We start from the raw sequence: 16,349 nt of genomic DNA on the forward strand, positions 1-16,349 counted from the left end.
GGAAAATTTACCCTTGGCAGGGCTTTTAATAGAATCAAATAAATTGATGGGCCTGTCTTTCATGAAACAAAGTGAAAAGCAGTGAATTGTTAACCTTGCCAGCATGGAGAGTGAGGGCCTGGAACAGCTCCACTGAAGGAGCTATGGGTGCAAAAAATATTTACCTACTTTTTAACACATTTTTGAAAGGGTTGCTATGCCACACCGGTCCTAATAGAAGGGTATTGCATTAAAACAGAGAATAGTTTATCCTGATTTGATTACCAAGAGTACACTGTTGAAAGAGAAGTGTTTATAAACAGAACTGTAATGCCACTGTAGTAATATCTGTAGTAGTTAGCATTGATATTATCAGGAAAAGTTTTAAAAAAGAGAGATGTGAATTCAAAGTAGGTACTTGTCATTCCTTAAGTTGGACTTTCCCAGCCAGTGACCTAAACATTGGTTAGTAAAGCAGTATTTGAGATGGTCTAACTTTGTTAACTTTTAGTGTTCCAGTTTAGGGAAGCTTAGAGTCTTACAGGGGTTGTAGACCGTGTTGACTGCACATTTTCTGATTTAGGTAACTGTGATTACACAGTGAAGAAAGACATGGAAACATTTTAACTTTTCCTTCAGTTAGTTAAAGCTTTGGGCATACTGAGCTGGGGCAATGCACTATTCTTCCTTCCTCCCTCCCAGCCCAAGACAGTCCAGGCTTCTCACTAACTATACAAGGTCTGTCTTAACAGGTCCATTTTGTTTACCTCTTTGCTGGTCTTATTTTGTTTGTAGTAGCTGTAATGCAAGGGTTGCAAATTAAAATTATGTTATTAATTCTAGGGGATATTGGCATATGCACTATATTGATTATTGGGTATAAAATAGAGTGTGGTCCAAATCTAATATGTAAAGAACTAGATCTGAAAGACAAGTTGGAGGGATACATTTTGTCGTTCTCTCTGTTGAATCTGTTGAGTGTTGAGGCAATATACACAATAGGCATCCTTTGAAAATAGAAGGTGAAAGTCCACTGTTTCACTGTGAGGTGAGGATTTTGTTAGTCCACACTCAGTTGTGTTTGGCGACTGTTATTTTGAGACATGAGTAATGCAACTGTGCATTACTTATTAATGAAATATCAAGCAAAGAGGAGGTTCTTCTGCTTTGTAATAGATTTTATTTGTCTGCCTTTATCTTGATGCCAATTGTCATTGTAAGAAATGTGTCCATATAAATCATATGAAAATGTACTGCTTGATAAAGGATGAGAGAGTTGATGATGGCATATTGTATTACTAAAACACCAGTATTTGTGATGAGGGAAATTGTTATCTGCAAGAAAGTAATGAGTACATGAGCACAGGGGACTAATGTCAGATAGAACTGAATGCTGCTAGCATATTTTGTACACATGGATTCTTATTCTATTCACTTCAGCCACTGCTGTAAGTGACCCCTATTTTCAGTCCTGCTGTAGGATCTCTCAAACTGTTGCTATTTCATTACACCTATTTTCCAGACCCTATGATACTGATTCATAGGTAAAATAGTTTGGGGAATCTGTTTAGTAAAGCATCATAGAAAGATGAGTGTCATAAGGTAGCTGCTGCCAGTCGGTATTGTTGAGATACGGTAGTTAAGTATGTTCTCCACATACTCATTTCCAGCAAAACAAAGGTAGTGAGTATGTGGACTGTAATATATGGCCTCACTGTATAGCACTATATGTGTCACTGGATACGGACATTTCTTCTCCACAAAACTTGTGATAAGCAGTGCTGTTCTCAAAATATGTTCATGGGTCCTAGGGTTATGGGAATAGATCATCTTAGATTTTTTTCTAAGAATAGTTCCACTCCTTATGGCTCTATCGTCTTAAAAAGTATAAAGTACAAGACTGTGCAATGTACTGAGAAAGACATAAAATGTATTCCTGAGTGTTGGCAAGATTACCTTCCTGTAAGTACATAGTAGAAAGGGTCCAATTCAGATTTCTGTCTATGATTGAATTTATAAATTACTCCTGAGACTTCTGTGGGCCATTTTCATCACAGTTTTAATATGAAGTAAGGAAACATTTAAATGAGTACTGTCAAAATTGATCTTCCAAAAACATGACCACAGAAGACCTGGGAAGAAGCAGAAACTGTATTTCCCAGATGCAATTACTTGACCCAGCCTGAGGTTCCAAAAGCAAATGCCCCTGTCACATAACATAGTTACTCTTAAAGGGCCTAATCCAAAGTGTATTAAAATCTGCAGAAAGATTTCCACAATTCCTTTTCCTTATTCAGTGTCAGCTGTTGTGCACTCTGCTGTTGTGCATGCATATATTGCACATGGATGTTAGGAAAAGTAAAATAATTTTTAAAACAAGAAAAATATATTGAAAGTAGGTTCTGGATAAGTGTCTTTTATTTTTATTATTATAATTTAAATACATTTATGGTGTATGCATTGTTTGGTTTGTATTATACAAAGTTCTCAGTATTTTCTAAGCAATCCAGGTTCCTTCTATAAATACTGTTCATGCCTATTCTGATCATTAGGAACCTGCTGCATATTGGAAAACATTAATTAAAATAAAGTTAAACATCTGAGAAAGATGTTTGACTTACATTTTGGAGCATTTTTTAACAAATGTATGAAGTAATTTCAATTTGTTCTTCTAGATAGTTAGCCTGCTTCCCACATTGTTTTTATGACATAAAAGACACTGAATCACACACTTGTTTAGGTTTTATTTAAACAGAGAAAAAGTATCCATCCAAAACTTTCATTTTTATGTGTTCAGTTTTTACACCTTTGTAGCCTTCAACATCCTCCTAAGATTTTCAAGTTTTATTTCTATTATTACATCCCCTAATTAAACTGTGTGGTCCAGTTCACATTCCTAGTTTTGTATAGTCAAGCATCACTGCCATCAGGTTGTACCAACTAGTCTTTCCCCTACAGGACCATCGTTATCTTTTTGTCTGTTTTTACCTGTCAGTGTCTCTTTGAAGTTAAACATAATATCAAATTAAGCTATTCTTCACCAAAAGAGAGTATACCATGTGGTAAAGAATATAATTTGCTCTCATGATATTCATTGTTTTCCCCTTTGAAGTCAGTCTGTTTCAGCCTTTCAACTTTGTCTCATGCCTTGAAACTGGAATCCAGATTTTCCAAGCCAGAGGTCGCTGACCCTTTCAGCTCTGCTTTCCTTTTAAATCAATGGCATTTGGCTTCACTCGCAACTGCTGCACTCTCATGCGGAGGAGGGAGTTGTTCTTCCCCGAGACCAGTTTATCTGTGTGTGACTGATGCAGTAGGAGTGATGGAGGGCCCATCCCGCACTAACGCCAATTTATCTCTACCACCAGAAAACACAATCTTTAGAAGAGCTCATCTGAGAACTGACAAATTACCTTTGGCTTTGTGGGAGGCTCTAATCAATTAAAAGTATTTCCTCAGCTCCACTGTGAGGAAGCTTCAAAGGCACTGCAGAAATTAGCTGAGTGCCCAGTTGGCTGAGTCAGCAAGAAAGCGGGCAGCCTGAAGAATCGCTGTTCTCTTTCCAGCTGTGTCCTAAGTACCACATTGTTTTTATGAGATGCCAGACGGGAGGAAGGTATGGAACAAAGTGAGGCATAGGTGTAGGCATAATCTCACCTTCTGCTAAAGGCCAGTTGCTGCTGAAGCTTCAGACTTGGTCACAAGTTGAGGTTTCACTTCAGCCCAAAAATACAGCATCTTCACCTTCCAAGTGAAGTGGGCTGAAGAAAGGAGAAAGCTGTGCCCTGTTCAGAACAGCCACTTAAAGAAATGAATAAAAATACTTAGATGGCCTGCCAAGGAAATAATCTTACATTTCTCCAGTGCCTTAATGACCCCTCAACCTTTTTCAGAAATCCCATTAAGATCTTTTTTTCCTGCTGTCTTCCTTTCATCCTTAATGGACTCAGACAGTTCACCCCTTGGCTTTAACAAAGGAAAGTTCTCTCTTCTCCACTGTCTCTTTCTCTGGGATATTGAATGGGATATATAGCTACACGTAGATAGATGTCTCTTGTGGTGTGTGGGTGTGTATATGTGTGGGTGTATTTGTATATATGTATATATACAGACATGTATATGAATAGGGGATATCACATCTTTTAGTCAGCCTGATCTGACAGCAAGAATTTCAGCTCAGTTTCTGTCCTCAGTCTGCATAAGAAATCAGTGAATTCCCCAAGTATGCAAACTTTTGATCTGAGGTCCTTTAAAGTTTAGCTATCACAACAAATTTACACTGTATCTTTATGTGCACTATAGTGATTGAAGGGAGGACAATAATTTCATTGCCCTGCATATTGTCCCTCTGGAGCGGGAAGCCTTGACAAATCAGGAAGCTATACCACAGTCTTTCATACAAGTATTTGTAGAAAAATGAATGCTCTTCAAGAAGACTTTACCCCCAGGAATTGTCAGTGCAGTGGTGTCTGCGTTTTCATTAAGAATAATGTTTATTAATAACTTCTCATATTTGACCACATTCAGTCTATTACAGTGTCAGTTCAATTTAGCTGCAGCTGATACAATATGGATGTATCTATCATTATCCTAGTACTCTGCTAGCTTTTTTTTTTTGAATTTGAGTAATTTATAAAATCTCTTAATCCCAACACTACAATTAATCTTGCTAGGGACTTTAATCTCAGATGACTGAAAAATGGTTTGAAAGACTTGAAAGCTGCAATATGCTCTATCACCTTTAAATCAAAATTAAAATAACAGAAAACTCCATTTCCTCCTTATAAATCTCCTAGATCTATCAACTGACTGAAAAATTGTTCTCAGCATTTGAAAGCTTAGCTGGTTTAAATCAATGGCTGGGCTGCAAGGAGGTCTTTTTCCTTTGTAAATATAATGCGGTGTCTATAGAATATTAATCATGTCTTCATTTTTTACATGTAATTGTCAGATTGTACTGATCTCTAGGCACTAAATATCATTATGTGGAATCCTTCTCCTGTGGTAGAAACTTTCTACCTATTTCATAAGTTCAGCCTCATGTACAAGAGGCAGTTCTTTTTGTTTCTGGCTTCCACTCTACTTTTCCACATCTTTTATATGTGATTAGCTGTTAAGGACACTTATTTGCAGTGTAATAGGAAAACACTGCTTACAAGAATAGGTGAGGAGAAATAAGCATGCCCTGTTATTTCTAACCTAAATTGTTAAAATGAACCTTACAAGGCTGACCCACACTTTAACTTGCATATATCACTATTAATACAATTTGCATTTGAAGCTTTCGACCTGAAGTACAGCCTATTTGATCATCGCTATTTGCAACCAGTTGCAACTCAGTTGCACTTAATACAAGCTTCTGTCTACCTTCTCTTCTCCAGCCCCGCCCTCGATACTGCCATCATTTGGCTAGGCTTCAAATGCAGTGGTCTCCTGGCACCGTTATCCCTTATGTTCATTTGCCTCATCATACTTCTCTCATAGCCTCTGTCACATCACATTAGCCCTCAGTGCTGTGCTGTGCTATGCTGCTCTCAGCTTTTCTGAGCTGCCTCCTGCCCTCCCCATCCTCCTCCTGATCGTCTGTTGGTCCCTCACCTGGCACATTCCCACAAGGCTGCCTTCCCCAGCCCCCTTGCTGTGCCTCCACACTCCCTTGTCCTTCAGCCAGCCTTGCTATTTACATCTTCTTGCTGAGAGCAGCTTGTGTGGATCCTTCATCCATGACAATCAATGCAATTGGCAGGCTTTCCCAGCAAGCAGAGCCTTTGGGTGGCTGTGGGCAGAAATCAGATGAGCAGGAGTGTCTGAGAGGCAGAAATGGACAATCTACCACCAGCACGCTGTTGTCAGAGCTAGCAGTATGAGCCTCAGTCCTGCTCTTCTCAGGGCGGCTCTTCCCAGTCAGAACTGTAGCATGCGGTTCCCACGCTTGTAGCACCTACAATGAAACTCAGTCTGTTCCATAGGTCCTGTATCTTCAGGTAACGTTGAACCTATAGGGCAGCATGCAGCAGTACAGAGCTCCGGACAGGTGGCTTCTTAAGAAACTTTAATGTCTATCAAAATAACAGAATCATAGAGGTGTAAAGTGGTTGACAGAGATGCCAGCAGAAATATGTTAAGCTGACGAAAGAATCAGTAGCTACTTTTTATTGTGAATAAATTGAAAAGTCACAGTTGATAGGGTGAACCATGTAAATCTCTGAGATTTCCTTTGAATTTGGCTATCTGATAATTTTTCTAGTAATTGCCAAATTGAATTGCCATTTCTTCTAATGAGTAGCCTTCTTTTTTTGCTCTCCGTTTTTAATATACTAATTTATAGCAGTCATTTGTATTGATTTATTTAGTCTTGATGCAATTGACCCTATCCAAGTAAATTCTTTCTGTTTTCTCTCTCCAAAACTTAGGTGGTTCATAATTTATTCCTATTTCCTATGAATACCCAGCACACAAAGCTCCTCAAAAGGGACTGTAGAGGCATCTTACGGAGAATATCTTCTGCCTTACAGCAGTGGTTTGCATACTGCTTGTCAAATATATTTTCAAAAGAGGACTTGTAATGTCTATTGGAAGTTTCAGAAACTACATAATTCTGCCATGTCACACATGTTTTACTGCTGCATAAAATCCACATCATGATCCAAAAATACATCATAGATCAACATTCTTTCTTGTCCTCTTTTACAAACAGATGTATATGCAGACATGAGAGAAAGAATTTTATGTACATTATTACTATAGAATAAGAGCAGATGAACTGATTAGGACAGAAAACTACAGGTTTGAGGTCAGTCTGCCTAGAACTTCTCATGTAGGGAGCACCTAAATACCCAAAGGCTATTAAAATTAGGTGAGGATAAAAAGACCCAGGTTACTTACAATAAAGCTTAGGACTTGAAGTACCTGACACAGCCTGCCTGCATGGCCCACTGACTGGCAGCTCTGTGCCCAGAGCCCTGTGCCTGCCGCATCTGCCTCTGCCTCCACTGCTTGAGAACACTAGTGCACCTCCTTACAGAAACATAGCAGAGTTAGGAAGAACAGTGAACACCAGATATTGCCTTTCACCTGTGATACGAGATCTTTTTCATTTAGAATAAAAGTGTTTCTACTGTGCTAGGCTTCCTCATATTTAGGTTAGAAGAGCTGGATTGTGTTAAAGCAAAAGTGAAGGAGTACTCTAGCGACCTCAAAGAGACATGCATGTAGGGCAATACAGCCTGTGTGCCTTAAACTACGAAAGGGAGGGTTTACTTTATTAAATGGCCAGTAAATCTTGAAGAAATAAATTTAATCTCTATAAAAGGACTTTGTTGCTAACTTTCCATATGGAATTACTAGTTGTAAGAAAGGTTATGCTGATTAGATCAAAATCATTTTACAAAAACTGATATTGACTGTCAGAGAAAGCTTTTGATGCCTTGAATCTTACAATATTGTTTCTATCCTGAATGTCCCTACCCAAACAGTAATCCATTTCCCTTGTTCTCTCTTGTTTTTCCTTTATTTGCAGAAAATTACACAGTTCAGGGTAATTTTTTATTTGCCCTCTCAGGTACATCAAAGATTATCAAGGTCCCTTTTAATATTGCTGTGCTTATTCAAACTGTTTTTCCCCTGCTACAATCTGTTCAGTGAGACAGTGTGAGTAGTTATTCAACTTTGTAATTACCATGAATATGATGAATAATTATTCACATTGCATACTGTCTCACTTTCAGCAATACTAAAGGCTAACTCATGTAGTTGCTATTATATCCCATTTAAATTGCTGTCACTTCTGGCTACCTATCTCTCTCATGGTGCATTTTGCCACAGAAACCTAAAGTAGTCTGCATATCAGACTGTAATTCTGTAGGTCAAGCAAAATTAATTACCATATCATATTTCCTGGTAATGCAGGTGACATTTTCCTAGATAAAATAAACTATAGCTATTCCTTGCCAATTGAAATTAGGTGTGAGCAAGTTTAAGAACTGGCTGAAGTTCATTTCTTTGCATGTATTTAGATCGTGCTCTTTAGTAGTGAGCATCATGTAGTCAGTCATTTGTAATGCACTTTCTGTGGTAATCTACTAAGTATCTCAGCAATTGTTCTTGTGCATACTACAAATCTGTGGTTCAAAACCAGGGACCACCTTGTCTGCGAAAGGCAGCCTCAGTGCTGGGTATAGATAAAATGAAGTGCACTCTGCAAGAAATTTGAGGATGCTAATTAATATAATTGGTTTCTGCATGAACATTGTGTCACTCAGAGCTATAGATATTTTTCATTTACATTGGCTTAGAGTATTTTTCCAATAGACTAAAGGCCTGATCTTGTTTTTATTATTCTCTCTATTGGACCACACAAATCTATTGCTCACAAAGTCTGACAAACTGAGCCTGGAACTGCTTACCCCATCTTGAGCTCCATGAACATCATCATAAATAGCATCTTATTTTTTAATATGTTTATAACCTTTCCTGTATGCAGTATAGCTTCTTCCACTTCAAGTAGTGTCACTAAAGTTTTATTAAAACAAAGCTCCTGGGGAATATTTGAGGAAGACAGAAGTTTCATCTCAGGCACGCATGCAGGATTACATCCTTGTAAGAAGTTAAAGACTTTGAAAGGGGCTTCCCAAAACTGCAGGGTTGAGAGCCCTGGGATTTCTGCCCTGCTTCCAGGGTTGGCCAAGCAAAAGGGGTTGGTTTTGTTTATTCTTCTGTTTGACTCTGGGAATTTTTCATCTTTCCCTACACAGACACCTGTCTGAATCCCACAGCGAAGGTTAAGCAGGTCATACAAGTTAATGCCAATGCTCCATTGTCTGGGGTTAGACCTCATATAGGAACATTTGGTGCAAAAGAGAGATAGTGAGTGATTTTAGAACTACATCATGCTGGAAAACTGGTGTTTAAAATCACTCTGAGATCCAGGAGTGATTTATCTTGCCTACAACCAGTTGCCTCCACTTGCTCAACTGAAATCCATCTCAATTCACTCTACCCAGGTTTTATAAGCAGTGGGTTTTTGGTTCTAAAACTTATTCAATGAGCAGTCAGCCATAGTTTTACATGTACTTCTTTTCTCTCTAATAGTTTTTTCAGATAACATCATTTTCTTCTTAGAGCCTGTTTAAAAGGGGTGGTTTATTTATTTAATTCTGATTTACAGTATTCAGAAGGGTTTAGCAATCAGCAGTAAACGAGTGAGTTTATTATTGTTTACTTCAAAAACTTAATATAAATTCCTTATTATTACCTTTCAAAAGCTTGTTTATAGAACTCTTACAGTTTTCAGAAGATAGTCCCATTTTTCACTATTTCCTGTAATTCACATTTTCCTGCCCTGCACTTTTATTCAACAAAAATGAGATACTCTCTTAAAACAGCAGAATCAAAGAGAATAAAATCCATAGGGGACACTTATCTTTCACAAAAGAAAATAAATTACTCCTCTACCATTCAGTTGTCTGAGGATAACTTCTATACACCCACAAAGTCCCTTGAGCCCCTGCATGTGGTTGTTTAGGAGTTTTCATTAGGGGATAAATAGAATTAGAGTGCATCATTTATAGGAACCATTTAAGTGTCATCAAAGGTAAAATTATGACCATAATAAAGAAAATGTAGCTCCCCTGGAATGATATTACCAACTGGTTTCTCTCCACACATATCATGAGAATGACCCTGCATAGCTTCAAAATGTGGGTATGGTAAACAATATCCAGGAAGTTACATGTCAGCATTTGCCACATTAGCTGCAATTTGAGGCAATACCTGGATGAAGAAAGCAATATGTTATCCCAGTTGTACTCTGTGCTGCTTTGGGATAAAAACATCGTTACCTGCCACCATCAGTCCATGGTTCCCAGTGTATTAAGACTGTTGTTAATACAGCTTCTTTTGAAATTCTGAAAATTTTGATATGTTGCCATTAGAAGGTCCCTGTATTTAAGCAGGCATTTTAAAGTGCATTGGCACGTTTGGCAAGCCAGTAACATACTTGTCAGTGAAAAGCAGCAACCCTCATCTCACGAGTGGGTGCCTTCCTCAGCATGACGGGTTTAAGTTGTGCTCATCATGAAAAAATGCTGCATTTCAGGTCTAAGTATTTGCTAACAATAGCTTTCCAACTACAAACAGGGTAGCCCGCCTATATTTATCCACCAGATAACCTAAGATGGCAGTGGAGTGTTGAACAGCTTCTAAAAGACATGAGCAACCTCCATTAATCCCAGTGGCTCTCTGAATTCCCAATATCCTTGCTTCAATGCTTTAAAAGCAACTGCAGCAGGGGAACATGTGACAGCATATCTGTCATCTTAGTTGACAGCGAAACAGATTAAAATATAGGCTCAAATTGATGGCCTTCTTTTAAGCAGGTTACAAGCTCAGACTGACCTGTCTATAAGTAATTTAGAGGGTATAATTTAATCTGTGCAATGGATCCAGTGTGTTTCCCCTACATTTGGGGAAAATATATCTTACTACTCAGTGTATTCAGATACCACTGAATAAAGTCTTAAGATTTTTCATCATGGAAGCACCTTTTCATCAGGGAAAGCACTTTTGCTGAGGAAAAATAATTAAGCAAAAACTTTATTCCGAAAAGTGTTCTGTGAAATAAGCATATGATACTGGAAATTAAATGGATGCTAAAGCGTTTGCCTAAGTCTTGGGACATGCTGCTAAGAGGCATTCCCTGATTTTCTTGTATCTCAAGTATAAAAGTGCCTGGAGTTAATCTGGGGACTTAATGAGCACTGACCTACAATTCACAGGATGCTTCTGTACACCAGCTCCCTTTGTGGACACTTTCAACAGGTAGTTTATGTAAGCTAGTTTACCACTTTCCTGTATTTGTAACCCTTCTTATTCAAAATATATTCCCTTTGTAGATGAACATGTGATTTAATCCCAAAATGCTATTTTCTTGATCCCGCGGAAGACTTCCTTCACTCCAAATGCCGAATGTGCTTGGACTCCAAATGGGGGTTGAGAATAGATCATCTGCCTATAGCATTTGGATGAATTTAGCTCATTGTGCCAAAAATATTTTAAATTCTCATAAAAAGCCTAGAAGTAAAGCACTTAGGCTGGAAAACAATAAATGAAACCACAACTGAGAGGGAAGAAAGGAAAGAACCTACAAATATGTAGGGTATGGAGTGGCAAAGTATTAAATTATCCTATTAATTGGCAATGCCTTTAGACATAGATGCATTTAAAAACTGGTTAACTTGCTTTGTTGGGATCTTTGTTACAGAACTCACCGGTGCATGACAGTGAGCTCCAAAAGTGCTTTCCCGGATTTATGTGGGAAAGTACTTATAAGAAAATGTGTTTCTTATTGAATGTAGTGATTTAATACCTGAAATCTACTACCTTTTCTTTCTATTATTTTGTCAAAGCTGCCTGATTTAATCTAAAGGGGAAGATTTTTTTCAGTGTGTTAAAAATGGGTGTTTTCTAATAGAACTAAACCAGGTACTGTGTATTTCACTTGTATCCTCTCTTCTGCTTACTCATAAATGGCCTGATCTCAGTCACACTGAAATTGCTGAGATTTCTGATATTCAATAAAATCAGAACAGGGTCATGCCTGCCAACAGTTTCCATTACTCTCCAGACACGGGTTTGTCTGTGTGGTAGAGCAGGGAGATTCATAAGTGTGCATAAGCACTCTGTTACTAGCACCGTCCAACTCTAGTGAAGAGCCCAGCTTTCTTAAATTGGAGGGTGCTTTGCCTATTGTTGTCTTCTGCCTAGTCAGCCTCCCTGTTGTCAGGGTGAGGGAGAACTCTGAAATTGTACATCTTCATTTTAGGTGTTACAAAGATGTCGTTAAAACCATCTGGTCTGACTTGTCATTTGAGTAGAACTGGTGGAGAAATTAGTCCTTGTTGACTCCCAGGAGGTGTTTCTTTAATATTGTCCCTTCCTATGCAGTAGCCCTAGTATTCATTCGAACTACAAAGTTCAGAGGACTAGGACTGGACCTTCATAGCTGAACTTCTTTTAAAATAAATGGCCTGTATCTTCAACTTGAAGCAGAAGCACATCATTCTAGACTAAAAGAAGTAATCTTCTCCTTGTTTTGTTACATATAGGATAACCTACGAAACAGTATAAAATGGATACAGAAAACCTCAAAATTAACTACCAAAATATGTTTGTAAGCAATCCTACTGATTCATCTGTAATTTAAAATTTGGAAATAAAAGCACTTTATTTGAGCAGCCTTTCTCAAAGACACTTCACTTTATTTTTTCCAAAGGTACTGATGTAATGCCTCCACTTTTTTTTCTAGCTTAATCTATTGGGTGAAAAAATGAACATATTAAGGCAGTGGCAGAATCTGTCTTATTTCTGGCTCCCTTCAAAGTGTGAAGTAACTGTGGCCTGAGTTGTGAACATTGTCCAGATCACGGGCTGGAATACAGAAATAATGAGATCGATGAGGCAAGAAGGAACTCAGGAAACATGTCCCATTTTCACCTTGCACAAGCCAGTTCCATTGCTGGCCACAGGTGGAAGAGGCAGACTTTATTTTCTTATGGATATCCATATCTTGCCCAGTCTTTAACTGACACTAGCAAAGTACTGTCGTTTCAACCAGGAAGGCAGAATATAATTGCTTACTAATTGTGTAATTATTGGCTTGAACACTACTGTACTTAGGCACACTGTCTTTTCTAGGTAACGTTTCGGACAAGAATCTACCACTGTAACATTAACAGCCAAGGCGTCATCTGCTTGGATATTTTAAAAGACAACTGGAGTCCAGCGTTAACCATTTCTAAAGTCCTCCTCTCCATCTGCTCCCTCCTCACAGACTGCAACCCAGGTAAGATGAATTAACGTTCACATGCACATTCATTCACAGTTCATATTCAGTCAGCTACTAGGACATGATCCGTGCACTGTTTTACTATGACCTACTAAAAAAAAGACAAAAATGTGAATTTTATATGCCATTCCTTGAAATTAAGACATAGTATAGAAATAAAGCACAATTTCAGGAGCTCAAATGCATTTTTAGTACTTGGGAATAAAAATCGTTTAATTCGGAAAGTTTAATCAGTAGAAAACACCGTGTACTAGGCAGTAATTTGGACATTACAACCAGGATATTAGTACTAAGAAATATTAATGAGTTAATAAATATTGAAAAGGAAAGCTTTCATTTAAATATGCTGATAATATGGTCTCTGAAAAGAATATTAATAGTACTGACAATGATAGATGTCTAACACAGACTTTACAAATAATGAAAATTAATTTAAATGAGGTTTATTCAATATCCTGGACAGCCAGTGTGAGTATTCAAAGCAAGCTGTCATTCTTATTAACTAGCATAGCACTTAACCTCTCCCCTCAGTTCTTTTACATTTGTTTTCTGCCATTGACCACTAGATCTGTAATTTTCACTTTCTCATACCTAGTTTACCAGTGGGTGATTCTGACTGTAATGTTGGAAAATCTTAGTATATAGAAATTATTAAAGAATCATTAAAGAAAAATGAAGTGATCTGTTTACATGTTGTGAGGGTTGGTGCTGGTTTGCTTTTTGTTGTACATGTCAATATTTTTTTTAATTTGCCATGTAGTTTTTAAGCCTTTAAGTAAGCTTCCTGGTTTTAAAGTTTTCTCCATACCCAAAGGGCTAAAAATTCCTTTGCAAAAAGCTGCATGTGAGACTCTTGTGTAATCAGGGCAGAATCAAAAGCTATAACAGAAGATTGGAATATTTCAAAGCTCAAAGTAAGGTGAAAGTGGTAAAAAATGCAATTGTCTTTATTTTCATGTGGGTTTGTTAATCTATATAGCATTAAAACCCATAGTGTTAATCTATATAGCATTAAAACCCATCTAAGAGCTTGGAGCAGTATTAAGCCCTGTGTTACCATTTCAGGCACATTTGTTTCAGGTGTATTAGATGCTCTTTGCATCTCTGAATCTGAAAGATTGATTTCTGGTAGTGTCTACCCCAAAATATGCAGAGGTGTCTGTAGGAAGTCAGGTGGATTGATAATAGAAGTATAAAGAAAAGAAAATTAATATCTGCTAATGCGTCTTAGAGACCAGGTGAAGAGACAGAGACACTACAAAGCTGTGTTGGGATTTAGAAACTGTCAATAACTCTGTGCTCTCTTATGGTCACCTCTCTTTAGAGGGATACAGTCAACTTGAAAGCCACCTTCCAGCAGTGATTTGAAATTTAGAAATCTACTACCTCTGCGTCTCAGTCTTTTTCTTTCCCTTAGGCTATTTTACAGAGGCTGTCAACAACAGTTGTAGCAGACCAAGTGTTTAAGGGGAACACTGAAAACAGTTACCCATTCTATATCATCCTATGCACAAGTTAACATGCTAAAAATGAGAAGTTACTCTTCTCTTTAGTTTTTTGGTTAGCAGCTATAATCATTGTCCTGATCATAGTAAATAAAAAAAAAATTATGATATTTCATTTTCAAATGTTCTGTTTAATTGCGAACTAGGTTGGGATTTTGTTACTGATTCATGTTAAAATTTTACTATGATTTTGTGAGGAATTAATGCAATTTCTTAATTTATATTGTGAACTTCCCTCTCATGAGGCATTGCTGGCAGGTAGCTGTGAACTGCTGAGTAATTTTTGCCTTCCTTTGAAATTGCCTGTTTCATGTTAAATACTTTTTTTTATTAAAAAGTGAACTTTGAATGTTAGCTACGTCCAACAGACTTACAAAATCTTACAACTTCTTACTTTTCAGCATATTACCTAATATGCTACATCTTGTTCTGGTTGTGCTGACTCTTCCCTTAATTTTTAATGACATTTTATCGTTAACAAATGATTGGTTCCTTGCCATCCAGATTGGATGTGATGATGGATGGATGGATGGATGGATGGATGGATGGATGGATGGATGGATGGATGGATGGACGGATGGATAGATCACATACATATCACTGAGATGACTATCAAATATATCACATATATATATGTACATATACAGATATAGAAACATGCATATATGTATTTTCCTCTCTGTCAGCTGGGAAAAATTTTCTAATCCCTCAGTCGTCTCTTCATCTAACTAGTCTGCTCCTTTCTAAAGGCAAAAACCCAACAGGCGTCTTGATTTGATAAGCAGCTTTGAACTCTTTGTTCGCCATTCATCAGCCAAAAGGAGATCAGGTCAAATGGAAAGGAAACACTGAATCTCCCACAAACATAAACACCTGGGATGGGCAAATTTTCCACCGCTGGCCACTCTGAAGGGAAAAATCAAGTATCAGTTACCCCCTAGTCTTACATTTATGCAAATCTTCAGTAGAACAACAAATAGCAGTAAGAATGGCAGCTAATTAACCCTCAGTCATACACAGTGATTAAACAGAGCTGGAGCACAGCTGCAGCTTCATTGGCAGGAGCTGCTATTCTTCTCCAACCGGCTGAGCAAATGAAAAGAGGTATTTGCTCCTGCCGCTCCTGTCATTCACACAGTAATCTACAAAAGCCATGGAGAAAGTCTCTTTCCTCCCTGGTTATACATCACCGCTCTTTGTTCCCTATCACTCCATGCAGGAGCGAGTTTTTACTTTTTAAACAAGCAATACAATCCTTTACTCATAAGCTGTCTCGGGCCCTTCAGTCCTGATTATTATTAATTGTCTTTATTTTGCTTGGCAGTATCAGCCAGTAAACTGTGTTAATGAAATGTCTGAATTTTGTAACAACTGGCTTACTTTTTCATGGGTGGAAGGGGTGCCGTAGGGTTTGTGTTTGAGTGAACATGTGTGAATTATCTGGGAGTGCAAGGGAGCCAATTGGAATAGCATCAGAGAGATGGGAGAGATGATGGGATACACTGGCATTCAACCCGGGGATTTGTGTTTCTCTTTAAGGTGGCACTCGGGGGCACAGCATGCATCTCTTTCTACAAAGCAGGCCCCCAGTCCTGTAAATATTTTGGCACGTGCATTAGCAACCCTTCCAAATGGGACAGGTACATTCATCGGTGTGAAACCGAGTGTGTGAGCGAGTCCGCATAGGCGCTGTGCTTGAGTGTTGAAAATACTTACTTTTAGTGCTAGCTGCTAGGACTTGCCTACGTGCCTGGTTAGTTATTTCAGAGTAGCTCTATGTGTGGACACTCCCCTCTTTGAAAATGTGTTAAGTCAAGTAATGAAAAACTCGTACTTGGAGTAAAAGTCAACTGTACTTTAAATATTCTAGCAGAGCCCAGAGAGTGTGAATTCCCACACTGCCTTAATCCAAACGAGCTTTCAAGTGTGGATAGCCCCTGAGGTTTTGTGGCTTTACTGAGCTTCAAGTATGAAAACAAATTAATTATTTTTATATTTAGAAAGCTGGTGATGCTGATGTG

General features: G+C 38.1%; 1 protein-coding gene across 1 annotated transcript in view; it reads left to right on the forward strand.

The window, feature by feature from the left end:
- Positions 1 to 16,349, forward strand: part of LOC134157816 (ubiquitin-conjugating enzyme E2 E2) — a 210,078-nt gene that overhangs the window by 173,053 nt on the left and 20,676 nt on the right. Inside the window, exon 5 of the mRNA XM_062607171.1 lies at positions 12,673 to 12,820. Within this exon, the coding sequence (XP_062463155.1) occupies positions 12,673 to 12,820 (148 nt within the window). The remainder of the gene's footprint in view (positions 1 to 12,672; positions 12,821 to 16,349) is intronic.

This window comes from Pezoporus occidentalis, unplaced genomic scaffold (assembly GCF_034315485.1).
Source record: "Pezoporus occidentalis ecotype Australia unplaced genomic scaffold, CSIRO_AGI_Poc_V1 ctg120, whole genome shotgun sequence".
NCBI lineage: Eukaryota > Metazoa > Chordata > Aves > Psittaciformes > Psittacidae > Pezoporus > Pezoporus occidentalis.